Source organism: Megalobrama amblycephala, unplaced genomic scaffold, assembly GCF_018812025.1.
Source record: "Megalobrama amblycephala isolate DHTTF-2021 unplaced genomic scaffold, ASM1881202v1 scaffold383, whole genome shotgun sequence".
Classification (NCBI taxonomy): Eukaryota; Metazoa; Chordata; class Actinopteri; order Cypriniformes; family Xenocyprididae; genus Megalobrama; species Megalobrama amblycephala.
Window position 1 is genome coordinate 120,118 of NW_025953352.1, and position 26,634 is coordinate 146,751.

At 40.3% G+C, this 26,634-nt stretch overlaps 1 protein-coding gene across 1 annotated transcript in view; it reads right to left on the reverse strand.

Annotated features, from left to right (window-relative positions):
* The window catches only part of LOC125261249 (alpha-tectorin-like), a 41,720-nt gene extending 15,183 nt beyond the window's left edge, over nucleotides 1-26,537 (reverse strand). Inside the window, exons 1-10 of the mRNA XM_048179865.1 lie at nucleotides 26,271-26,537; nucleotides 26,085-26,180; nucleotides 25,787-25,916; nucleotides 25,117-25,244; nucleotides 24,583-24,855; nucleotides 24,378-24,473; nucleotides 24,179-24,299; nucleotides 17,876-17,977; nucleotides 17,584-17,768; nucleotides 17,307-17,461 (exon numbers count right to left, since the gene is read on the reverse strand). Of these exons, the coding sequence (XP_048035822.1) occupies nucleotides 17,307-17,461; nucleotides 17,584-17,768; nucleotides 17,876-17,977; nucleotides 24,179-24,299; nucleotides 24,378-24,473; nucleotides 24,583-24,855; nucleotides 25,117-25,194 (1,010 nt within the window). The 5' untranslated portion in view covers nucleotides 25,195-25,244; nucleotides 25,787-25,916; nucleotides 26,085-26,180; nucleotides 26,271-26,537. The remainder of the gene's footprint in view (nucleotides 1-17,306; nucleotides 17,462-17,583; nucleotides 17,769-17,875; nucleotides 17,978-24,178; nucleotides 24,300-24,377; nucleotides 24,474-24,582; nucleotides 24,856-25,116; nucleotides 25,245-25,786; nucleotides 25,917-26,084; nucleotides 26,181-26,270) is intronic.
* Nucleotides 26,538-26,634: the final 97 nt, after the last annotated feature.

Below are 26,634 nucleotides of genomic sequence, written 5' to 3' on the forward strand. Positions count from 1 at the left end.
ACACAATAATGAGAAAAGCTCATCAGAAAATGGAATATAATGTGTAATTTGTATTTGTATATAGATCGAAGGGTCACCAATGGTTCAATTATTTTTTTTTCTTTAAAGGGGTGATGAATTGAGAAATAAAATTTTCCTTGAGCTTTTGACATATAAGAGGTCATCATACTTTAAGAATATCCTGTAAGTTTTAGAGTTGAAAACTTTCTTGTTAGTCCAACAAAAGCTTTAATTGACACCAGACAACAGGATTTACAAAGTCAAGATCTATGACGTCAAAGGGCAGCAAGCACCTTCTCTGCAGAAGAAGATCAACGCCTACTTCATCACTGCCTGTTTAGCCAAGGCCCACTGATTCACGCATGACATGCAATAGAATAGGTAGCCTAAATAACATAGGCCTACGTGGTGCTTGAACCGGATCGAGCTACCAAGCAATAAACATGCCGTTGAGGATTAGGGAAATATTTTGCAGTGCCTGGACTCGACAGTAACGCAACATGTAAATAACTGTAAATTCTAATGCCTGATCTGATATGTAATGATTCACGTACAGTCAGATGTTCTTTGTCTGTGTGTCAATAAATCAAACCCGTGACTAAACGTCAACTTGCGTTGTTTCTCTTAGTAGGATGAAAATAATCTGTTATTTAACAGTGATTAAATTATATAAAGAAAGCGTTTAAAGAAAGCTCCCTTTGCAATCATTGGAGCAGCGCGCGCTGAAGCTGTCAATCAAACAGCCCAAGTTTATCAGTAACTAAAGCGCAAAACTCCCATTTAATGGATCACTAATCTTTTAGTTATATCGCGTTTGCACTGTTAGTGAAGATGAAAGCATTTGTTAGTGTACAGATATTGAGTTGCAATGATGAGATCACTGCTTTCATGCGCTCAACAACATGTCTGTGATTGGCTACAGTGTTCATCTCTGCAACCTTTCATGCCACTATCTAAATATAATGCCATAGATCTAAATGTAATGCAACACTTTCACGATTAGTTAACCTTGAGAGCTAAAAATGCACTAAAAGAGAGAGTAATAATTGGTTATTTCAAATGAAAAGATGTCAGCCAATCACAGCGTGGGTGTTTACACTGAAGTCTCCCTTAAACCAAAGCGTTCAAACCAGAGGGCTAAAATCAGGGTAGAAAAAATGCCTTTTATTTATAAATTATGACAATTTTGGATGTAAAATGCATACTAACATTATAAGTGAACCCCAGGAAACATTATAAAACAATAAAACAATGCAGTTCATGACCCCTTTAATGAAAAACATGGTAAGTTTTGCTGAATCTCTGTTAAGTTTAAATAAAAACCACTGGATTTGTTAATGAAATATGTCTCTTCATTAGTGATGTTGTTACACTTTATTTATTTCAATGGCCTTGAAAACAAATGCATTTAACTTTGGGAAAATGTCACCTAAGTAATTTGTTAAACTGTATTTAAATAGTAGCACAATTATAATACTGTATTGTGTGAGATTATGTAATTCAAAGTACAGTAGTCAACTTTTAAAGTGGATCAAAAAAGTTCAGCAAAGTTGTCCTAAGAAGGGTTTAGGACAACTTTGATTAAAGGTTTTGATACGCTTCAAATGTTGACTATATTATACAAAGTAAAAGTAATAACAAAGTGTATTGTTATTGACTGCAAAGTGTGTAATTTTTAGCAGGGCCGCGTTATCCTAATGGGCAACATGGGCTGCAGCCGAGGGCCTCGAACACTTGGGGGCCCGCGAGACAATCCTTTTTTTTTTTAAAACGCATCGTTGTCACACCCGAATCAAGAGTCACAGGCACAGCGGACACGCACGCAGAAATACAACCAGGACAGTGTGCGTAGCGTCTGGGTATGCACGTGCATATGGGTGGATTGGTGGCCCGCTATTACAGGCTTAACACCAAGGTATACTTCGGGCGTTCGCATCGCGTAATTTTCATCATCAGGAGGGTTCGCGGACGTCCGCGCTCCCCGTCCGCGTGCAGCCCAATTTTTGTGATGGCACGGACCGTGTGTGTACTGTACAACAGCCCATGCGAAAGTGAATTGAGTGCTTGAAAACAAAAGTCCACTAGATAGTGCGCAGCGCACACGCCGAACGCATCTTTCCGCAGCCACATACTTTTAGAACGCGCGTCTGTGCGCGAGACAGAAGCCGTGTGCATGTTCATAAAAATGAAGCATAACTTGCTAAAGCTTATCTATGTTGTTACTACTAAAATCATTAAGGAGCTGAATAAATGGACAAAGAAAGGGTCCAAACAATGTCTTAACGATGATCTATTGCATTTGACCGTCATTTTTAAGGTGGGTTTCTGAAACTTATGCATGCAGTAATGTTAGTACAGAATTTTAAACGAGTCATATAGGTTTTCTGAAAAAAAAAAGGCCAAATCTGCACATTTTAAGATACTGCACAAGTGAATAAATTGTTACTCGCACACTCGTTGGGGTCGATACTTTTTATTCAACGAAATAAAATGCACATAAAAACATGGAAACACATTTAGAGAAGAAACTAATAGTACATTTTTATTAGGTATAAAACGTGCATTAAAAAAAGTCTGCGACAGAATAATTAACTAGAATAATCTTCAGACACATCACATCTGAAATGATGCTATGACCATTCTGAAATTCCAAAGCCAGAGTCGAATCGGTCGAATTTAAACTTGGACTTGTTAAAAAGCCTTTAAATTTAAATTTTATTTTTTACATTTTTAGATCAGCAATGCAAAGTCATAATGATGGAGGAGCGCATATGAGACTATTGTTGTTGTCAATCCATCCTAGAAATGTTTTAACCATTTTTTTAACCATTTTTGTCTGCATGTTTTAAATTGATATCTTATTCATATTAAAATCTTCATTCGCATAAGACGCGCGATTATGGATGTCGTGGGGGAGGGGGAGGGGGGGCCCCTTTGCGTTCGTTAGCCCAGGGCCCCGCGAAGGCTTAACGCGGCACTGATTTTTAGTATCTGGAATAAGCCAAAGGTTACTGAGCATACAGTATATACTATTACCTGTAAAATAATATATTCACTGTATATTGCTTGTGTGTTCGGAAGGCCCTTGTAATTATTTTGTAATGTACTGAAATCACAAATAAAGTGTACTTATAACACAAAGTGTACTTATACCACAAATAAAGTATACTTATAACACAATTTAAGTACACTTTAATATCACTAATCAAGCATGTAATTAGCCCCCTACACAGGCATATACTTAAAGTGTACTAAGTATACTTGAAGTTGGTTCAATTTAGCACACAAACGTACACTAAATGTACACTAAATGTACACTAAATATACTTAAAGTTGTGTTTTTATACAACTTAATTACAACTAAAATATACTTAGTACAAAATTAGTTGTTTCAAAATAGCACACTTTAAGTTAACTAATCATTAACAAACTTAAAATATACTAATAATTAGTCTTGCTGCAAGTATACTTAGCATACTTTTTTTTCCACTATGGCAGCTCATGTGCATTTAAAGGGACACACACAAAAACAGCATGTTTTTGCTCACAACCAAATAGGGGGCAAATTTGATAAGCAATAATACATTATATGTGGGGTATTTTTAGCTGAAACTTCACAGACACTTTCTGGGGGCACCAGAGACTTATATTTCATCTTGTGAAAAGGGGCATAATAGGTCCCCTTGAATAAATAAATATGCATATCGCTGGATATATTTATCTTTTCTTTATTCATCTAACTCTGCAATTGCATTTTTACAAGTAATTATTGAATTTGTTATGTAGCCCAAAGGAACTTCACTTGTTATGCTGTTATGCACTACCTTTTCATTTGATGTCTTATTGAAGTTCATTAATGATATTAAGAGTTGTATGGCAAATAATTTTGCCATACAAAAGATGTTTTGATATTAGGCTGTCCTGATTTCAAAATTAAAACATCTAACTTAAAGCGAAGATTAGTGATCCATGCAGTTGTCAAACAGTTGGATTACTGTAATTCTCTTTATTCTTGTAATTCTCAATGTACATTATCAATTGCAAGTTGTCTGAGGGGGCTTTCACATTGGGCACGTTTGCTGCAGTCCAGGTCTGAGTCCGAGCATGATTGTTCCCAGTGCACAGGTTACTTTACTTCCTGATCAAGTGCGCACCCGAGTCTGAGTAGCTTTCACATTCAAGCTAATCACGTCACATTTCCAGAGCAACCGAACTTGGACCACCTCCTTCATGACAGCTTTCACATTTCCAATTTTTCATGAGAACCGTGCCCCATTTGAACTAAACTGCCAGTGTGAAAGCCCCCTAAAATGTGGCTGCTGGCTTTTGAGTGAATCTAAAAAGAAGGACCATGTTTCTCCTATACTAGCATCCCTCCATTGGCTTTCAATTAAATTCAGGGTTGATTTTAAAATTATCTTGTTTGCATATAAGGCGTTGTCCGGCCATGCACAAAAATATATTAGCGATTTTTTTCAACCATACTCTCCTGCTAGAGCTCTCAGATCTTCTAAATCATTTACTCCTATCTGTTCCACTGTGTTGCTATAAATCTAAGGGTGATTAGACCTTTTCTGTGGCCTTTTCTGTGACCTTTTCTCAAACTCTGGACAAAAACAAATAGAAACACTGAAACGCCTAAATAAACAAAATGGAGTGGTCTGATACAAAAATGATTATATTATTCAGCAAGTGATTGTCAAGCTTCTGAGTATTTGTTTCCTTTGGCTCCTTCCTACTTGTATAGGTTTTTCTTTATAAATTTGAGCTTTTCTGCTTTTTGGGGAGACAGTCTTTTCCTCTTTTCATCCAAAACGTGTGCGGCTGTACTCCATAGTCACTCACTATCAACACTCATGCATGGAGCACTAAACTTCAAGCACTAGAAACAGATGGGCTCCATACTACATAAATTGTATCAAATCAAACACTGATTAGTCTTCACTGTGTAAATTAAATAAATGTATTCTTAATAAAATTACAAAAGTGATTCAGTCAAAAGCAATGAGAGATTATTTGATTAACATTAATGGCAAAGACGGCAGCAGCTTTATTTGGCTGCTGTCACTTTAACAACAAATTCATGGATCTTATATGCTGATACACATGCGTTTTTTTTCTCAACCATGTTAACTTAAGACAAAACTGTCTACTAGGAAACATGCGAAGACGGGCATTTTGACACAATGTGTATTTGACCGTTTGACATCATCGCATGATTAACGTAATCAAATTGCGATCAGTTATGGTGATGATCTGCTGATACAAATCTGCGCCCGATCTATCAGAGCATTCCTAATAGGGGAGGTGTGTTACTTCTGACAGCTTGAAGTCATAACTGAGAAACATTATCAACAAAATAAATCGTTCAAAAAGGCAACCATCTGAGTAATTAATTGTTACTCAGATGGTTGCTTTTTGTCAAAAAATCTGCAGGGGTTGATAAAATTGAGCCTTGTTTTCTTTAAAATGGATGCTGGTATTGTAGCAGAGCCAATTGCATCTATTTTTAATTTTTCAAATATTTAGACCGAGAGCATGGAAGTCGGCATCAGTTATTCAATTATTAAAAAGTGGAGATCCTTCAGATCCTAGTAATTATCATCCTATTTCTAGATTACCAGTTTTAGCTAAAGTATTCGAATCATTGATAAACGACCAATTAAAACCATTTTTAACAGATAATAATAGTCTTACTGATAACCAGTCAGATTTTAGAGTAGGTCATAGTACCCTAACTGCAGCTTTGTTAGTTAATGACCTTATACATTTTTTGGATTGCAAAAAGTCATGTGCAGCATTATATGCTGACCTTTCAAAAGCTTTCGACTCTGTTGATCATAATTTATTGTTACAGAAACTTAGATCTATAAGAATTAGTGAAGCTGCTCTAAAATGGTTTGATAACTATCTATCTGAATGGACTCATTGTGTGAATTTAGAAAATTATAATTCTCCTTTTCTTCAAGTAAAAAAAGGAGTTCCACAAGGATCTATTTTATCTCCTATTCTGTTTTCTGTTTTTATCAATGATTTAGGTTTTGGAGTAGACTCCGCCAATGTACATCTATATGCCGATGACACAATTATTTATACAGCAGCATCATCTATAAATCAAGCTCTGGTGAATTTACAAAATGCGTTTAATGTTATACAACATTCGTTATCACAACTGAAATTAGTTTTAATTTTTTTTAAATTTTTAAATATGATTTTCAGTCGCACTCATCTTAAGGATACAGATGTGACAATTTCAACTTTACATGGTATACAAACTGAAAGAGTCAATTCTTGTAAATATTTAGGTATATGGTTAGAAGAAAAAATAGCTTTTAATGTCCATATTGAATAATTTGCTGAAGCTTAAACCTAAATTGGTGGTCCTCTATCGTCTAAAAATTGCTTTCCCCATGAGGCTCGAAAGAAGCTGGTTAAGAGTACTTTTTTTTATCTATAATTGATTATGGTGATCGTGTTTACATGCATGCAGCTTCATCTTTATTAAGGAAATTCATCACTGTATCCTTTATGAATCTTTAGCATGGTTCTCTTTGTAACATAGGAGGAATTTGCATATGTATATACACTGAACAAAATTATAAATGCAACACTTTTGTTTTTGCCCCCATTTTTCATGAGCTGAATTCAAAGATCTAAGACTTTTTCTATGTACACAAAAGGCCTATTTCTCTCAATTATTGTTCACAAATCTGTCTCAATCTGTGTTAGTGAGCACTTCTCCTTTGCAGAGATAATCCATCCACCTCACAGGTGTGGCATATCAAGATGCTGATTAGACAGCATGATTATTGCACAGGTGTGCCTTAGGCTTACCACAATAAAAGGCCACTCTAAAATGTGCAGTTTTACTGTATTGGGGGGTTCTGAAAACCAGTCAGTATCTGGTGTGACCACCATTTGCTTCACGCAGTGCAACACATTTGATGATGGCTGGGCCCATAGTGATTGTGACTAATGGCTGGGCCCCTATAGTGATTATTTTCTGTCGGCCCGCTTTTCCGGTTTGATAACGAGAGGATCTTTTAGGCTTAAAAGATCCCTAGATTCCATCCTTTCATGTAGGCAAAAAGGAGAATGAGGAATCTTTGTTCTTCGAGCTGCAGGAAGGTAAGCTGGGTCTATATTTTATGTTTTAAAATATGACGACCTTGTTTTTCCTGTAAAGTTTTTTCTGAGCATGTAGACAGCCATGGGGCTGGTCCGTCTCGAGCTGAGGCTCAGAGACAGGGCCAGAGGTCCAGTATGGACACTCGGGCACCTCCTTTTCGGAGAAAGGCACAGAGATGGCTGGACTCAAGGAGGAAGAAGCAGGTTTTAAGGGAGTGATCAATCACATATGCCAGTAGCGTCAGTAATCGATTCCCTCTCATTGCGAGGGTGACTTTACATCTGCCCTCGCCCCTTCTTCCTCCGCCTCCTGGGTTGAAGTCTTTTTACATACTCAGGTGCTTCTTTAACAGTCAGGCTGATGGCTGGGCCTTTGATAATATTTTTCTAGAGGACCATCTTCTGGCTTGATAGTGGAAGAGGCTCTTTTAGGCTTTAAAGAACCCTAGATTCCATCCTTCCTTGTTAAAGAAAAGGGAAAGACGAGTCTTTGGTCACGAGCTGCAGGAAAATGAGCTGGGTCTATATTTAATAGATTATATTTAATTTAATGTTTATATTTCTAAATATGTTGACCTTGTGTTCCTGTATAGTTTTTCCTGAGTATGTAATCGGAAAAAGTAAGAGGGGTTTTGGGCTGAAGTTTGATAGGTTGGCTAGAACGATATATTGTGCAGGCCACAAAATGGCTGCCTTTTAGCCACCTGTTGTTTAGAGTAGCTTCTCATCTGCTGTTTGCTAGAGTAGTTTGAGTTAGCACTTGTCACTTCATGTTTAGGTCGGCCTTAATCGCCGCCTGACATTGTTTGCTTGTTGAGCTTTGCTTTATTTCCTCTTATCTATGGAGATTCAGAGGTAAAGCCCAGGCTTTGCTATGCGTGTGGCCCCGTAGGCCCACAGCTTAGCGACCCAGGCTAGGACTAGGTTTAGGTGTTTATTGTTATAAACCACCCTTTGTATTACTATCCATTGTTAGGTTGTATAGTTCCTAGTTCTGGCCTCCTCCTGAGGGAGTTGTTAGGCCATATGCCCATTTCCCCTTGTTTATGTAGGTGAAATGAATGAGATTAACAGCTAAGGTTGCAGGCTGTTATTAGTCTCCCTGGTGCTGTTTCTCAGGTGGTAGGCCCTTATCTTGGCGTAGATACGTTTATGCAGTGTATGCTAGGCCCCACTTTCTAGAACTTTAATCATGCTATGATTTTGTCTTTCCCCTGAGCCCCTTGAATTTACATTCAAGTTCCAGCTACGGTGCTAGCTTTTTAGCTTCCGTCCTCTAGGGCTCAGTACAGATCTATAGTTCTGTTTGGTGAGAGCATTTATCTTCTTTGGATGGCATGTATTTACAAAGCATTCGTTTGCTTTGGGTTCTAAGCTTTTACCCTACTGGAATGTGAGCTTTACTAACTAGTGCTGCCACAGGTCAGTGCCTGTTCTCATAATAATAGGCTGTTTTTGGCCTCTATTTAAAGGGTTAGTTCACCCAAAAATGAAAATTATGTCATTAATGACATCACCCTCATGTCATTCCAAACCCGTAAGTTTAAGATATTTTAGATTTAGTCCGAGAGCTTTCAGTCCCTCCATTGAAAATGTATGTGCAGTATACTGTCCATGTCCATAAAGGTAATAAAAACATCATCAAAGTAGTCCATGTGACATCAGTGGGTTAGTTAGAAGTTTTTGAAGCATCTTATATAGATTTTGGTCCAAAAAAAAAAAAAAAAATGCGACTTTATTCAGCATTGTATTCTCTTCCGGAATCCTTTCCATTGAATTGATTCCATTGAATTGATTCCACTGAATTGATTCCACTGAATTGATTCCATTGAATCCTTTTATCTGTCGGCGTTGGTAATGCACTTTTCCGTCGTTGTTTTTGGCAGAATACAATGCTGAATAAAGTCGTAGTTTTTGTTATTTTTGGACCAAAATGTATTTTAGATGCTTCAAAAACTTCTAACTAACCCACTGATGTCACATGGACTACTTTGATGATGTTTTTATTACCTTTATGGACATGGACAGTATACTGCACATACATTTTCAATGGATGGACAGAAAACTAAACTTAAACTGTGTTCCGAAGATGAAAGGAGGTCTTACGGGTTTGGAACGACATGAGGGTGAGTCATTAATGACATAATTTTCATTTTTGGGTGAACTAACCCTTTAAGGACGTGGTGACTTTTGTACTCCCCGGTTAGGGTTTGTATTTCACTGAGTGCATCACCTGTTGGATTGCACACTGTTTGAGTTGAGTGTAGAGAGTCTTACTTTTAGTTTGGTCTCTGTTAGCTCCTATGTGATCATTGCCACAGCAGCTATATTGCATATAACTGTAGAAGTTGTTGGCTCTATTGTCTTTAGCCTCCTTCTAGTTTGCAGATTTCAGGCACTGTTGGTATATGGTCATGAGTTTTGCTCACATACTTTAGCACTGCCACAGGTTTATGCTCATGTCCGTTTGAGGTTGTAGGCCTTGTAGGCCTCCCTTAGACCATGTTAGCATTTCATTGTACCCTGTAATTATAAGTTGGTACATTGCCTGTTGGAATGTGTAGACTTAGCTCAGGTTGTGTTAAGCTAGTTACCCACAACTGTTTGTTGGGTCTAGAGCTGGTCCCCTTTTGAACTTGGTCCCCTTTAAAAGACCACTAGGGCCTCCTTTCAGATTACATGTTGGCACAGTTCTGTGTTGGTCTTGCAGGACCCATTACCCTCATCGGCCACGCCCATCTCTGCTAAGAGTAGGCCCTAGGTCAGGCCTCTCGTAGAGTATTGTGGCGGAGTGTGTACTCCTCTTGCTTTAAGAGTAAAAGGTTTTTTTACTGAATACATGGCCTGCTGGCTGGTTTGATCATGATTACCACCAGTTGACGCCACGTGTTGTTGAAGTTGAAGGCCCCGCAAAAATTACATGTTGGCACAGTTCTGTGTGGTTACCATCACTGCCATTGGCCACACCCCCTTTCTGCTAAGAGTAGGCCCTAGGTCAGGCCTCTCATAGAGTATGATGGCGGAATATGCACTCCTCTTGTTTAAAGAGTAAAAAGGTGTTTTTTACTGAGTGCATGGCCTGCTGGCTGGTGACTGCCACTAGCCGATGCCACATGTTTGCAAGTTGTAGGCCTTCTGGGCCTCCTGTGTCGCATGTTGGAGTTTGGTTGTGTACACCTCTCACTTTGAGTTATAACCCCTAGCTGGTGCCATGTGTGGCTGGAGTTGTAGGCCCTATTTAGGCCTCCTTTCAGGTTACATGTTGGCACATTTTTTTGTTGGTATTTATTGACTTATCACCATGGGTGGGTCGTGATTGCCACTAGCTGACGCCACGTGTTTACAAGTCATAGTGTAGGCCTCCTGGGTAGCATGTTGGAGTTCGATTGTGTACTCCTCTCACTTTGAGAGTAAAAGGTGCTTTTACTGAGTATGTTTCTGAGTGACTTGCCTCTTAGGGTGAGTTTTTGTGTTAAACCGCACTCCTGTTCGGTTTTTCTGCTTTTGCTTCCTTGAGCGTGGTTTTTAAGTAGCTACCTTGTAAGTACCTTGGTTCTATTTTTGCTCCTAGAACTTTAGTGGCCACTAGCTAGCATTGTGTGTTGACAGGTAGGCCCTCTGGGCATCCTTTGAGAACATGCTGGTGTATGTTGTAGTGTACGCCTCTCGCTAAGAGAGTAGAGGTGCTTTACAGAGTATGCTGCTGGTTGGCCAGGGCCCCAGGTGACTTATTAACCTCCTTGTAGTTCGGTTATTTGTTCCTCCTGGAGCTTGAAACACTGCCACGGGCTGATACCATGTGTCTGACTGAGGTATAGGCACGTTTTTGGGGCCTTCCTTAGCGCGTGATGGCGTATGTTGTACTCCTCTTGCTTTAAAGAGTAAAAGGTTCTTTTACCGAGTGCACTGCTCTTTGGATTGTGTTGGATGGACTGTTATGTGGGCACTCACAGTCTTATCTGCTGTTACTGAAGTCATGTGGTTTGTTCTTGCTCCCAGCAAGTTAGATGTTCAGGTGTGCAGCCTTGTCAGGCTGCTCTTGGACTTCCCACTATGTGACTAAGTATAATAGTGTAATATGTAGTTCTCTATGCAGAACTTTTTGTCATGTTGAAGGCCTCTTTCCGGCCTCCATGATTATGTGCCTACAGTATGGACTATCTGTTAGGTTGAGCTTTCTACTCCCCTTTTTAGGGTTGTTTTGTAATTGTGCTTAGCTCCTTAAACTGATAATTGGTTGAAGGCTTATGAGGCCTCCCGTTGAGGGTCAGCGCCCAGGCTGGTTTGTGCTCTTTAGCGCACAGCCTCCTCAGTGCATATAATCAGGTGCTGAGTAGATCCTAGGATTGAGCAGAGGATACTCCCCTCAATAAGAGTTGCTTACTGCCTTTTCGCAGTCGCTCTTACTTGCTGTCTTCTATGAAGAATGCATTGTGGAGATTCTGTGTGCAGACAGGGTTGGCCAAGACTGAGTTTGTCCCGTGTCAGATTAAGTCGGCCTCTCTGGTGGCCTTCTAGTGACTGGCTGGGGTTCCCTGGCCACATTCCCTTTAAGGGACCTCCTTTCCTCGGAATGTTTGGTCCCAGAAGCTTTGAGCAGCCTTGGTAGGCTTTCTACAGAAGGCCTCTTTGAGGCTCAGCTTGGGCTGGTGGCCGTAGGGAATGCTGTCACTGACAGCCTTTGCGTGACCCAAGGGTTAGTTGCTATTTGGCGTTTCTCCCGAAACTGCTTGACATTTGTCTAGCCATCTTTTGGCATGCATTCTCCTCAAGCATGGCAGCATGGGTATATCATTCCCCAAATGCGGTAAACGCAGAGTAGAGTTCCCTTTCAAAAGGGAACGTCTCAGGTTACATATGTAACCATGGTTCCCTTATAACAGGGAACGAGACTCTGCGATGCCATGCCATGCCTCGGGATGCCTGATGAACAGTCCCTCAAGACGATAAGGTACTGACTGATTCTCTAGGCACTCCTTATATACTTCCGGGTCGTGCTATGATGACGTCATAGGCTGTCGCCGGCCAATGGCATTGGAGTGGTTTGATTCTTGGCTTTCAGACATCAGTTCACGAGTGATGTTCCCCAAATGCGGTAAACGCAGAGTCTCGTTCCCTGTTCTAAGGGAACCACGGTTACATACGTAACCTGAGACGTTGTCATATCCCTTTTAAAGTTCAAGAGCAGTGAAGGATTTTTTTTTTCTTTGTTCTTTGTTTGATCAACAATAAAAATGCAGACAGTAGCATGATTATTAGGATGCTGTCACTTTAAGAACGAATGGACGCATGGATCAAGCATTTTGTGTTTGCATTCACTCAAGACATAACCGACTATGTTTACTAGGATACTCGCCGAGACAGGCATTTTTTGACATAATTTTGAGTGAATTTGTCCATTCAAGCACAGGAAGGCATGAAAGAGAGCTCAACTAGTTAGCTTTCAGGGTGCGCGCTTCGGATCGGATGTTTAAACTTCCCACATAGCGCGTGAGTAACATTCTCTTTTGCGTGTTCCAGCGATTTAAATATTTACATTGGAAAGGCTGAAACTTTCGTGATGATGAAGCACAACTATACAGAGTGTCATTCATGTTTGTTCATGTTCATACTGTAACAACATTGCATTGTTAGAATTGAAAAAAATTATTCCTGGCCAACTGGCCAGTGACACCTCTTCATATACTCGCCAACGGTGATTTTTACTCGCTTTTGGAGCTTGGCGAGTGTTAATTTTAGGACCTGGGTGCAGGGATTTGCACCCAGGTCCTAAAATTAAGGAATTAACAAATTAGACAGTTTTGTCTAATTCGTTACTAGATAGAACTGTTAAACAAAGAAAGTAAACTATATACAAACATTATAGTATTATAGTGTTTGCTTTTATATTATTAGTAAGAGAAAGGCAAACACTATGATAATTTCTCATTTACTGTCAGCATTCAGGAAATACGCATTTATATCTTTAACAAATATATAAATATCTAATAAACATTTTCACAAACCTTGCAGACTTAGTCGAATCCAGCTGTCAGATGAAGTGTGCATCTGTAGCCTGCATGAACGTGTTACTCTGTGCGTGATGGTCAGTTCGTGTGAACTGAATGCGGACAGGAGGAGAGTTCAGCTTCACCGGAGATGCACACTCGACAAACTTTAAACCATTGATTTCAAACTATGTGGTGCTATATTAAGACTAGAGTTTAGCTTAACTGGAGATGCATGCTTGACAAACTTTAAACCCTTGATTTCAGACTATGCGGTGCTATATTCAGTTGCCCACTCTGTAAATTTAGTGAAAAAAAGAAAAGAAAAATAAAGATTCCCAGTGTGCACAAATTTACCAGATTACTGAATGCCTTGTTGGTTACAGTGTTTACTTCCTTTTTATTCATATTACAGAATCAAGAAGTTACCATCTAAAGTAAGTAAGTCTGTTTAATTTAGAGATTTATTTTTAATTTAAAATATTAATTCAAATAAATATATCAGCTTCATATTATCCATTGGCCACCCTGCTCTCTAAGATATCGGCATCGGTCATCAAAACAACAGTATCGATCGACCACAACTTATGTGATGAACTGGGCAGAGAAAATGGGGTCATTTGGAGTGTTGTTTTGAGTTTAGGGAACGGATGTTGATTAATTGAATATGAAAACTCACTATGTGCAGATGAATTGGTGATGTCCCATGTTCCCTCTCTCATGATTTCTGTCTGTGTTCCTCTGTCATGGTTTAGTGTTTATGGACTCTTGTTTTGAAGTGTGCTCTGTTCCCTATTGTTTCTGTGTTTACTTCCTTGTTCAGTGCCCTATGCCACCCTGTTTGTTGCCATAGTTACCCTCATTAGTTGTCATAGTGATTCATTAGTTCAAAGCTCTCCTTGTTAGCCTTGTTCAGTGTCAGTCAATGTTTCTCTGTAGAGCTCCTCGCTGTAGAGCTCCTCAAACTCCAGTGGCCATGGAGCATGATCCACCATGAATTCCAGCATTTCCAAGTTTGGTTATCGCAAGTGCAATACTCGCAGTACTTCCAAGTCCAAAGGTCTCGACTCATTCTAGCCCAGTGATTCCAAGTCCAGTGTCTTGTCCCATCATGGACGCCGCACCAGAGCCTGTTCACATCATGGCCACTGTACCAGAGCCTATTCACAACATGGCCACCATGCCAGAGACTTCAGCCTACATGGCCGCCACGCTAGAGTCTCCAGTGAGGAGAGCCTCCATCTCTGCAGTGAGGTCAAGTGTCGACTACGCTCCCCGTTACGACAATGGCCATTTTGTGTTTGGGCTGCACTCTGTTCTTCAGCCCAAGAGTCTGAGGCCAATCCTAACCTCTCTGTGCTTTGTTTCAGTTTTGCCTGATCAGCCATGGTAGTCATCAGCTCCACCTGCTCCAACTTGGTGGTTCCCATCAGCCCCATCATCTCAGTTGTACGTGTACCCCTGGGGGTACATGAGGTGACAAAAGGGGGTACGCAAACAAAATGCTGAGTAGTTCATTTAATTCTACCTTAAAATAATATTAAAATCGAGCATGTATTTCTAACTGCCAGAATGTTGTAAATCCAGTACATTTAATCAAATGGCCTCATCTTTTGCAGTCAAAAATGACTATCCACACAAGCAGCATGCATATGATAGATTGCATGCAGAATCTCCTGCCTTAAATCGCACTAAATTACTGTCGTTCTCGACAATGCACCTTTGTAAAAGTGGGGATTCAGCACTTACTCGCATGAAGAACAAATATAGACACAGATAATGGATTAATTTCGATTTAAGACTCAAAACTTCTCCGATACAAAATCATACCTTGTGTGAGTTCTTGTATGATCATAACGAGCAAGAATGCATTGTTCCCAAATATATCCACGTGACTGCAAACGTGACATTATTATACAACAGGTAAAAAATAAAACGTACATTTTAAACACAGTACTGTCAGTATTTACTCTATTTTGCAATTAAATAATAGTTCTATCGAAAACCACAACAGAACTACAACACATGTCTGTGTTTCGCGAACAATTCTGCGGCTTTGAACAAATCAAAGGTGTGACTGCAGTCGAAGTGGAAGAGAGGGGATACATGGAAGGATGGTAATCCCTTCAGGGGGTACTCCAAGCTAAAAAGTTTGGGAACCACTGTATTAGGCTATGGTGGTCTTCTGCTCTGCCGTGGGGGTCTACAGGCCCATGTATTCTGCTGTGGTGGTCTTCTGCTCTGCTGTGGGGGTCTTCAGCCCTTGCTGCTCAGCCTGCACCACCCTGGCCACCTGCCCTGCCTGCTCTGCCTTGGTTTCCTGCTCTTCCTTCGTCCTCAGTTCCTCTTCCATTCCATGGACCTGGCCCTCCACTCTACCCCCTGGTCTCCTTCTGCTCCGCCTCCCTGCTAGACTTCTCTGACCATATTAGGAGTGTCTGGAAGCTGTTCTTTAAGAGGGTCTGGTGTGCCTTAGGAGCCACCAGGGGGCACTCCATCACTTTTGCAATTCCATCAAAGACTACATCCCCCATAAACCTCTGCCCTGTTTTATCATCACTGATTGTCTACAGCTGTTACTCATTAGCTCTGTCTATAAAAGCCTGGTTCACTTTTCACGTTTATTGCGAGGTTTTGCCTAGTGTTACACTGCATCTCTGAGCATTATTACTGATTTCATGTACCTTGGTTTTTGGATTCTCTGCCTGTCTCTTGGATTACCATTTTGCCTGTGTTTCCTGCCTTGTTGTTTATTTGGATTGTGTTTTGACCCATTGCCTGCTGTTTTGAATATGATTCTGGACTGTCCTATTAAATGTAACATTTGGATCTTCACACAAGTCTCGGAGCAATTTGTAGCACCCTCCCCCTTTTTGTGCCTGTGTTGCAAGTTTAAAATTTTGAATAACGATTAATACACATAGGTATGATGGGCTGCATGTTTTTTTTTTTTTTTTCTTGGTTAAAATAATTCTATTGTAATAGGCAGATAACAAGGTTCATTATAATATAGTAGTCAACATTTGAAGTGGATCAAAAGTTCATCAAAGTTGTCCTAAGACGAGAACGGGTATTGCATTTTGGTTTTACGACAACTTTGATGAAAGGTTTTGATCCACTTCAAATGTTGACTACTGTATAATTAGCACCATTTTTTTGCTATTGGGATCTGAAGGACATGTCCAACATGTGCTTTTGTATGTGATTTGTCTGTTCAGACCAAGGCTTAAAAACAGCAGATGGGCTGAATGAAAATGCGAATTCACACTCTGACAGTAAAGGCTGATTTATACTTCTGCATCGAAACTACGTCGTAGGCTTTGTGTATCATAGCCTACGCCGCAGCCTGATGAGCACCTCTCCAAAACTGTAACAATGCGTCAATTCTATGCGGACCACAAGTGCTGTGATTGGTCTGCTAGAACCTCTCCCTGCATGTGTAATTGCACGTCGACGCAGACAACGATGCAGAAGTATAAATGAAAACCGACGCATAGCCAATGGTGCAGAGGCTACATCGTAGGTTAGACGCATAAGTATCAATCAGCCTTAAGGTGGCACTTAAAGAAAAGCAGAAATACATAAGCCTACTCCATTACTTAAAACACTTTGCAAAAAACAGTTTGCAAGTTTCCATTTCTGACACCTGTTTGTTACAGAGAAAAAAAAGTATTGCACACAGAATTTACAAATTCTTCAAAAAGCTGTTCAGATTTTTTGTATTCGCTATGGTGTTTACCAAACGCTACCAAATACAAGAGTACAAGAGAGCAGTTTCTGGATTTTTCTTCTCCTGTAAATTAAATTCCAACAGTAAACTAATGCCTCATTCTATTTCTGATACTTGTGCTACTTTCAACAACAGGACTAACGAATTTGGAATGTTCACATTGACCTCCACTGTAGACAGCCTCAAACTGTTGCAGCATGGCACACAAAATTTGGCCCAGTATAGACACAGTGTAAGAGTGCAAACAAAGAAAAAGCTATAAAATCCCCTTGTTTTTTTTTTTTTTTTTTTGCTTAGTCACTTGAAATAAATATGTACTTTGAAAGAAAGAAAGAATTCCCAACCCTACTACAGAGTTACTATGCTCTAATTTAACAGAGAATGATGAAGGCAACCAAATGGTTAAAATGATACATTACCAAAATCACAGCAATTACAAAACTTATATATTTAGTTCCTACCTCTGTTCAGCTTGGATGTCCTTGGGCATAGAGAGGGTCTGGATCAGAGGGTACACACAAGAAAATGTAATATTCATCCATCTCTCTCTTGTAATAACACCCGTTGGCAAGATAGAATGAATGGAGTTTTGGTAGATGAAGTGAGTGTTGTTGCTCTGTGAGGACATTAATAAATGTCAATCTCATGTAAATTTACTAATTGTCACAGATATTTATAGATTACAATACATCATCAATAGTAGCACTGGTGAGAAAAAGGTAACGAACCAAGCATTACCGATAGAGTTGTACCACAGATGTGGCCTTCATTGTCAAAATGAAACAGAACTCTGCCGTCTTCAACAGTCCCTGTGCAGTTGGGATCATTTAGGTGCAGGAACTCAGGAGGAAAATAAGATTCAAAGAGTTGACAGCGGGAAAGAGATATGGTGCCAGTGCTGCTGGAACAGAACTCTGTGGCATCTGAGCAGAAAGAAGATTCAATGAATTATCTCTTGTATTGGCCCTTACTGCCATTTGTGTTGATCCAAGTTATTTGTAGTGCAGTACATGTGCTTCAGCAAACTTACCAAAGCTTTCAGGGTTAGGTCTTTGTCCTTCCAAGCAACCACAACCATAGCCATCTCTATAATGGCAAACCTCATTTCTAGTGCAGTTTAAAGTATCACAAACTAAATTAAAAACAAGAAAAAAATCAGAATATCATATTAGCTAAGGTAAAACAAGACAGTGATGTGCTCTGGTAAGCTATTAAATCCAGGAAAAAATTCATGGATCAACTCCCCTCCTATCCCTTCCCCCATAAAAATGTTAATGTGTGTGCAATTTGGTTTTAAGTTGGCATATATTGCACCATAGCAAAAATGCATTTAGCACACAATTATGACATAAAAATGACATGATTGAAAGATTTTGACTATTGAAAAAAGCAGAACAAACTGCAACTGCACTGATTTTTTTTATACAAATGAAATTTTGAAACTATCTCTGTAAACACATGAAACAATCATTAAATCATTAATATATATATATATATATATATATATATATATATATATATATATATATATATATATATATTTTTTTTTTTTTTTTTTGCAATGAAAAAACCTGATTACATTAACATTCAGACTTAAAGGATTAGTTTACCCAAAAATGAAAATTCTGTCATTAATTACTCACCCTCATGTCGTTCCAAACCCGATGAAATCCGAGAGCTCTCTGACCCCTCCATAGACAGCAATTTAATTACCACTTTCAAGGCCCAGAGAAGTAGTAAAGACATTGTTAAAATAGTCCACTTTACTACAGTAGTTCAACCTCCATTTTATGAAGTGACGAGAATACTTTTTGTGAGCAGAAAGCAAACAAAAATAATGACTATTCAACAATTTCTTCTCTTCCCTGTCATTCTCCTACACTGTTGACATTATATACACAGTGCAGCACTTCCAGGTTCTATGTCAGAACACCGACTCATTATTGGCCAGCTCCTGCAGCAGCATCGCATGCATTCATCGTGGTACTCACGTGAACAGCATCGGCCATTACTGAGCTGGAGTTCTGAACCTGGAAGCGCTGTACTATGTACAACATCAACAGTGTAGGAGACTGACAGGGAAGAGAAGAAATTGTTGAATAAAGTCATTAATTTTGTTTGTTTTTTGCACACAAAAATTATTTTCCTTCATAAAATTAAGGTCAAACCACTGTAGTAACATGGACTATTTTAACGATGTCTTTACTACCTTTCTGGGCCTTGAAAGTGGTAATTAAATTTCTATGGAGGGGTATATGGAGGGGTCAGAGAGCTCTCGGATTTCATCAAAAATATCTTAATTTGTGTTCCGAAGATGAACAAAGGTTTTACAGATTTGGAACAACATGAAGGAGAGTAATTAATCACAGTTTTTTCATTTTTGGGTGAACTAACCCTTTAATAATGTACCATTACTTTGTGACCTGTTTTCTCTCAACCAGAATACATGTACAGTGCTGGTCATATAATTAGAATATCATCAAAAAGTTGATTTATTTCACTAATTCCATTCAAAAAGTGAAACTTGTATATTATATTCATTCATTACACACAGACTGATATATTTCAAATGTTTATTTCTTTTAATTTTGATGATTATAACTGACAACTAAGGAAAATCCCAAATTCAGTATCTCAGAAAATTAGAATATTGTGAAAAGGTTCAATATTGAAGACACCTCGTGCCACAATCTAATCAGCTAATTAACTCAAAACACCTGCAAAGGCCTTTAAATGGTCTCTCAGTCTAGTTCTGTAGGCTACACAATCATGGGGAAGACTGCTGACTTGACAGTTGTCCAAAAGACGACCATTGACACCTTGCACAAGGAGGGGAAGACACAAAAGGTCATTGCAAAAGAGGCTGGCTGTTCACAGAGCTCTGTGTCCAAGCACATTAATAGAATAGGCGAAGGGAAGGAAAAGATGTTGTAGAAAAAAGTGTACAAGCAATAGGGATAACCGCACCCTGGAGAGGATTGTGAAACAAAATCCATTCAAAAATGTGGGGGAGATTCACAAAGAGTGGACTGCAGCTAGAGTCAGTGCTTCAAGAACCACTACGCACAGACGTATGCAAGACATGGGTTTCAGCTGTCACATTCCTTGTGTCAAGCCACTCTTGAACAACAGACAGCGTCAGAAGCGGCTAAAGACAAAAAGGACTGGACTGCTGCTGAGTGGTCCAAAGTTATGTTCTCTGATGAAAGTAAATTTTGCATTTCCTTTGGAAATCAGGGTCCCAGAGTCTGGAGTAAGAGAGGAGAGGCACACAATCCACATTGCTTGAGGTCCAGTGTAAAGTTTCCACAGTCAGTGATGGTTTGGGGTGCCATGTCATCTGCTGGTGTTGGTCCACTGCCTTTTCTGAGGTCCAAGGTCAACGCAGCCGTATACCAGGAAGTTTAAGAGTACTTCATGCTTCCTGCTGCTGACCAACTTTATGGAAATGCAGATTTCATTTTCCAACAGGACTTGGCACCTCCACACAGTGCCAAAGCTAAGGACCATGGTATCCCTGTTCTTAATTGGCCAGCAAACTCACCTGACCTTAACCCAATATAAAATCTATGGGGTATTGTGAAGAGGAAGATGCAATATGCCAGACCCAACAATGCATAAGATCTGAAGGCCACTATCAGAGCAACCTGGGCTCTCATAACACCTGAGCAGTGCCACAGACTGATCGACTCCATGCCACGCCACATTGCTGCAGTAATTCAGACAAAAGGAGCTCCCAACTAAGTATTGAGTGCTGTACATGCTCATACTTTTCATGTTCATTCTTTTCAGTTGGCCAAGATTTCTAAAAATCCTTTCTTTGTATTGGTCTTAAGTAATATTCTAATTTTCTGAGATACTGAATTTGGGATTTTCCTTAGTTGTCAGTTATAATCATCAAAATAAAAAAAATAAAAAATAAGCATTTGAAATATATCAGTCTGTGTGTAATGAATGAATATAATATACAAGTTTCACTTTTTGAATGGAAATAGTGAAATAAATCAACTTTTTGATGATATTCTAATTATATAACCAGCACCTGTATATAGAACTACTTAAAGGAATAGTTCACCCAAAAATGAAAATTCTGTCATTAATTACTCTCCTTTATGTTGTTCCAAACCTGTAAGACTTTTGTTCCTCTTCAGAACACAAATAAAGATCTTTTCATGAAATCTGAGAGTCATTTGCGTAGCTGTCTTTGGATGGACAGAAAGCTTTCTTTCACTCCATAGACAGCTACGCAACTGACTCTTTGAAGCTTCAAAAAGTTAATTAAGAGGTCATAAAAATAATCCATATGAATTGAGCGGTTTAAAAAAAAATCTGAAGAGACTTAATCACTTTATATGATGAACAGATTTAATTTAGGCCTATATTCACATTATAAACATTGATCAGCAAATATAAACAGAAGCTCAACCGAACCAGCTTGATTTGCTAGAACAAATCTCTTGTGGAAGCTTAAACATGCTGCGTAACATGAGAATGAACCTCAATTGGTTCTTGTGGAAGCTCAGACGTACTGCATAACACACGAGAATGAATCTCATTGGTTCTTGCACGTCAAGCAAACATGCTTGAGCTTCCATTTACCACAACTGATGTGTGAGTTGATGAATGTTTAAATGTGAATATGAGACTAAATTCAATCTGTTTATCATATAAAGTGATCATGTCTCTTCAGAAAATTTCCTATAATTTAAGATCCTATCGGACTTATGATAGCTACCTGAATCGTAACAAAGCACTGTTCGCCAGAGGAGAACTGGCCCCTCGACTAAGCCTTGTTCCCATTCAGTCAGTCACGTTTGACGTTACGTCGATACTGGCATAATGGGGTCTCGCCTGGGAGCCCAATCACCTCCAAGGATACAAAACAAGCCAAAGGGAATTGGCCAGTGAGATTTACATGCAGGACCACACCCCCGGCATCCGGGTATAAATAGGGCCAGGCATACTCACCTTCATTCATACTTTTGCTTAGGAGCCGATCGGCTAATCTTTCTTTCACCTCTAATAGAGTGAATTTCTGATACAAGAGAGCAAAAAACAGCAATTTTAATTGTCCTGAAAACAGCAATTTTAAGCCTGCTGTCACTTTCGGCGCTCCGGAGGAGGATCAGATGTCAATTGCTGCATCGTGGAGTGGGCTGAATCAGAGGCGCCAGGAGGTTAAATCCCCCTAGGCCTTGCCTCATTCCCTCCTGGGACCTCTCTGTCGTCCTCTTGGGCCTACGGAGAGCTCCCTTCGAGCCCCTTGAGTCAGCTGAGCTGAAACATCTGTCTCTCAAGACAGTGCTCCTGACTGCGCTCGCCTCCTTCAAGATGGTTGGGGACCTGCAAGCATTTTCGGTCAGTGATTCGTGCCTGGAATTCGGGCTGGACTACTCTCACATTATCCTGAGACCCCGGCCTGGATATGTGCCCAAAGTTCCCACCACTCCCTTCCAGGACCAGGTGGTGAACTTGCAAGCACTGCCCCCAGATGGAGGCAGACCCAGCCCTCGCGTTGCTGTGTCCCGTTCGTGCCCTGCGCGTTTATGTGGACCGCACGCAGAGCTTCAGAAGCTCTGAGCAGCTCTTTGTCTGTTTTGGAGGTCAGCAGAAGGGAAAGGCTGTCTCCAAACAGAGGTTGGCCCACTGGGTAGTGGATGCATCGCCTTGACGTACCAGTTGTAAGGTGAGCCGTGCCCCCTCGGGTAGCGAGCTCACTCCACTCGGGGTGTTGCTTATTCCTGGGCGTTGGCGCACGGCGCCTCTATTGCAGACATTTGCAGAGCTGCAGGCTGGGCGACACCAAATACATTCGCGAGATATTACAATCTCCAAGTGGAACCAGTGTCCACCCGTGTGCTGTCTACTCATAGATAGCCATGGGTGTTCGCTTGCTGTGCCATTTCACTCGGGAGAGGGAATGCGAGCACTTTTCCCGCTCCTCAGTTCAGTTCCCTGTAACGGTGAACCCTGTGGAGTTCCTCCTGCATCCTGCAGCGGCCAGACGTGGCGGAGGTGTCCGTTGCTAGGTCCAGTACTCGTGTGTATGCCCGACTGGTCTGCCCTTGTCCTGGGCTAGATGCCCATATGCTGTGATTCCCTGCGGGTAATCCCATATGTGTTTGTCCACGGTATGGTTTCCCTGATGGTAAACCCGTGTCTTTCCCTGGGCAGCTTCATTTTGTCCCTGTCTCTGATTGCTAGTGCATTCCTCCCGGAAGGTAGGACCTACATCAGAGATCTTCCATATGCGTTACTGTCCTCAGGCCACTCCATATGTGTTTTCCACACATTACCTCCCCTCGGGCAGGGTGTGGTCTCCGTAGCTTTCCCCTCCTCGGGGAACGCTTTCCTGGCATTTTGGTCATGGCTGAAAAACGAGGGAATTGGGTTCCGAAGCACTCTTCCCCATGGGTAAGGAACAGCAACTTCGACCTCTCCATTGTAACACCCTGTCCTCTCCATCCCACTGGTATGGAAGACATTCCTGGGCTTACTCTGGGCGCTGGAGGGTTGCGAGTATGGGCCGCACTTGCATTGGGGACGCTACGGCCTGCCAGCATCTGCCTCCATAGCACTCGTAACGTGGTTCAGTTGCTATGGTGCTTTCCATGGGACCCCATTACGTCAGTATCGACGTAACGTTGAATGTGACGGACTGAATGGGAATGTCTAGGTTACTGTTGTAAGCCCGTTCCCAGAAGGAGAGAACGGAGACGTTACATTCCCCTGCCATAGCTCTGAGTCACCGCTGAGTGGCCAGATATCTATCTCGGCTCCTCAGCTAAAATATGAATGAAGGTGAGTATGCTGGCCCTATTTATACCCGGATGCCGGGGGTGTGGTCCCGCATGTAAATCACCTGTCACCTGTTGGAGTTTGGGTTCCTTGCCGCTGTCGCCTTTGGCTTGCTTAGTTAGGGACACTTGACATTTGACTTGACATTTGATATTCAACAGTGCTTTGATCTGCCTGCATTGACACCATTCTTTAAGAGCCAAAATTATATACCAGTTATCACTGTAAAGCTGCTTTGACACAATCTGCATTGTAAAAAGCCCTATATAAATAAAGATGACTTGATTTGACACAACTATACTTAAAATATGCCGTTTTATCTATGTTTCGAAGGCCTCAGTTCTCAAACATCTCCTCAGATTGGGTCTCAGTTTCTCTGCAAATCCATTTCTACTTGTTCTCAATCAGAATAATTTAAGACACACAAGTACCTTTACAGGTATCAACATAACAAGAAAAATGAAAACAAAAGAAATACTGTGCAGGGTCCATACAGAGAATACAAAAAAATATTAATCAAAATAAATTACATTACCATTGTAAACCTGAAAAACCCAGCGACCATTAATGTTGACGTTGCTATTGTATGACAATTCAGAGGATGTCAGTAGGGAACAAGTGTATGAGTGCTCAAAGTCCACTGTGCCATAGTGAGCCTGCATAAAAAAAGATATGTAAACTGACAGTTTGGAAACTGATTCTCTTGCATATTGCAACAACACATTGTGACTTACTAGCCATTGTTGTCTTGTTTCTGCAATGTTGCCATAATTGAAGAGGATGAAGGAGTGGTCAACATTGGAGAGCAAAACCAATTGAAAAGTAACTACCTTCAAAACACAGATGAACAGCATTCAGAACCTTTCAAAGTAAAACACACAGTACTGAATAATCTATATTGATAGAGTACTGTACTGACAATTAAAGATTAGGCCTTACCCCTTCACCAGAGGAGTATGGCACATTGTCCCAGGTAGCCACAAAGGCTGATGTAGTGTTAAAAGGAAGGGGGAGGTTAGGAAAATATTGGTTAAGAGCAGCATTGACTTGTGCCAATACAGCACTGTTTGTATCCTCTCTATAGGAGATAGTTCCTCCACGTCTATTGTCAAGGTGAGTCCACAGAGGAGCAATGATGTCTCTTCCAGAATTCAGAAGGGGGATGTAGACGGATAGTTGCTCATTAAAAGTTAGATGGCCATTGTTGTTTACCTAAAATTTAGGAATAAACATTTTTTGTGTGTTGTAAGGGGAATACATGATGACAGAATGAAGAGGTAGAATGAGCAACATTTTCTACTTGTTAATTCGGTGAATCAAAAGTCCACTGATTTTAACAATTACAAAAACTTTTACATTGAGATATCAAAGTCTGAATAAAGTAAAGATAGTATTTTAACTCATTCAAAGAGACTTGTGATTTTAGATGCAAGTAGAATAAAAATATGTAAAATGGCAACTAAAAATACTTACAAAGATCTGACTGTAAGTGCGTCCAAAATATTTAAAAGGCTGCTGCAATATAATGGCTTCAGAGCTTCCATTATCCATACGGGGTGTCACTCTTTCTCCATTCCCAAATGGTAGGAAATTAGAGGGCACTAGGAAAAATGTAAGTGACAAGGAATCCTTTAGTTCTTCTGACAAACATAAGCTCACAAACAAACACTGCACTGGTTAAAATTGTCAAAGGGGAAGTCACTATGAATGAATTGTGCTTGTTTATTAGTGTTGTCTATTTTTATGTTTCTGATATGATTTTAGCACCTGACTGACAACAAGAATTATATAAATAAGGTAATCGAGCTAGAGTAATATGGCCACAAAATTACTGCACATCGGAATTTGCCCAGAGCTAACAGGCTGCTTCTGAGTGCAAGGTTGTAATAAGTACAGCAGACTACTACAATCTGGCAAATATTTCTGGAATTGTGTAATAAGACTTGCCCACTGCAATCTACAACCTGAATTGGATTTTTTAAGAGGCTGAAGGTACACTCAACTACACAGTGCCAAGTAAAGCTCAACTGTAAATAAGATTCAGGTTTTGTGCTCAAACACGGCGTGCTACAGTGGCACTAAATTTTAGTGAATTCACCCCTGAGAACCTTGTCGTTACCAATAGTACAGCTAGTGAGCTTACAGTTTGGTGAACCATCGACATGGAAAGACCAGCAAGCAGTCACGTTGATATTGCTGCTTGACGAGAGTTCTGGGGCGCTGGATGCTGGAATTGTGAAAGAACTGATAGTGTCCACAGTGTAAAAGCCAGCCTGTAGAAGTAAACAAAATACTTTATGTTGTCATTCTATTTATAAAAAAAAAAAAAGGAAGAACCCCTTTTCTGCATTCATGAGCAATTCCTTTTAAATTGTCTATTAGTATTGTTTTTTTTTTGTCATTTGTACAGTGCACGAGAAGCAGCAGGCTACTCCACTTACCTGCCAAGGTAGTCCTGTTTCTGCAACATCTCCATAGTAGATCAGGATGAAAGAGCGATGAACATTGTAGGCTAAAAGCACTTGGAAAGTGGCCACCTTCAAAACAGCAGTAGACAGCATTCAAAACCTTCCAAACAAACCAAGACGGACCAGTCATTGAAAATCAGAGATTATTGTAGGCCTTACCCCTCCACCATTATAGTATGGCACACTGTCCCAGGTAGCGACAAAAGTTGAAGTAGCAGCAAAAGGTATGCTAGGGAAGTATCGCTTAACAGCCGCAGTGGCTTGTGCCAGTACAGCACTGCTTGTATCCTCTCTATAGGAGATAGTTCCTCCGCGTCTGTTGTCAAGGCGAGTCCAAAGAGGAGCAATGATGTCTCTTCCGGAATCCAGAGAGGGCTTGTAGGCAGACAGCGGCTCGGTAAACGTTAGATGGCCATTGTTGTTCACCTAAATTTTAGGATCACATTTTTCAAAAGGATTTTAAAGAGACATGTGAAGAAAAGAGGAGCATGTAAATAACTCGTAACTTAATGTTTGCGCGGGG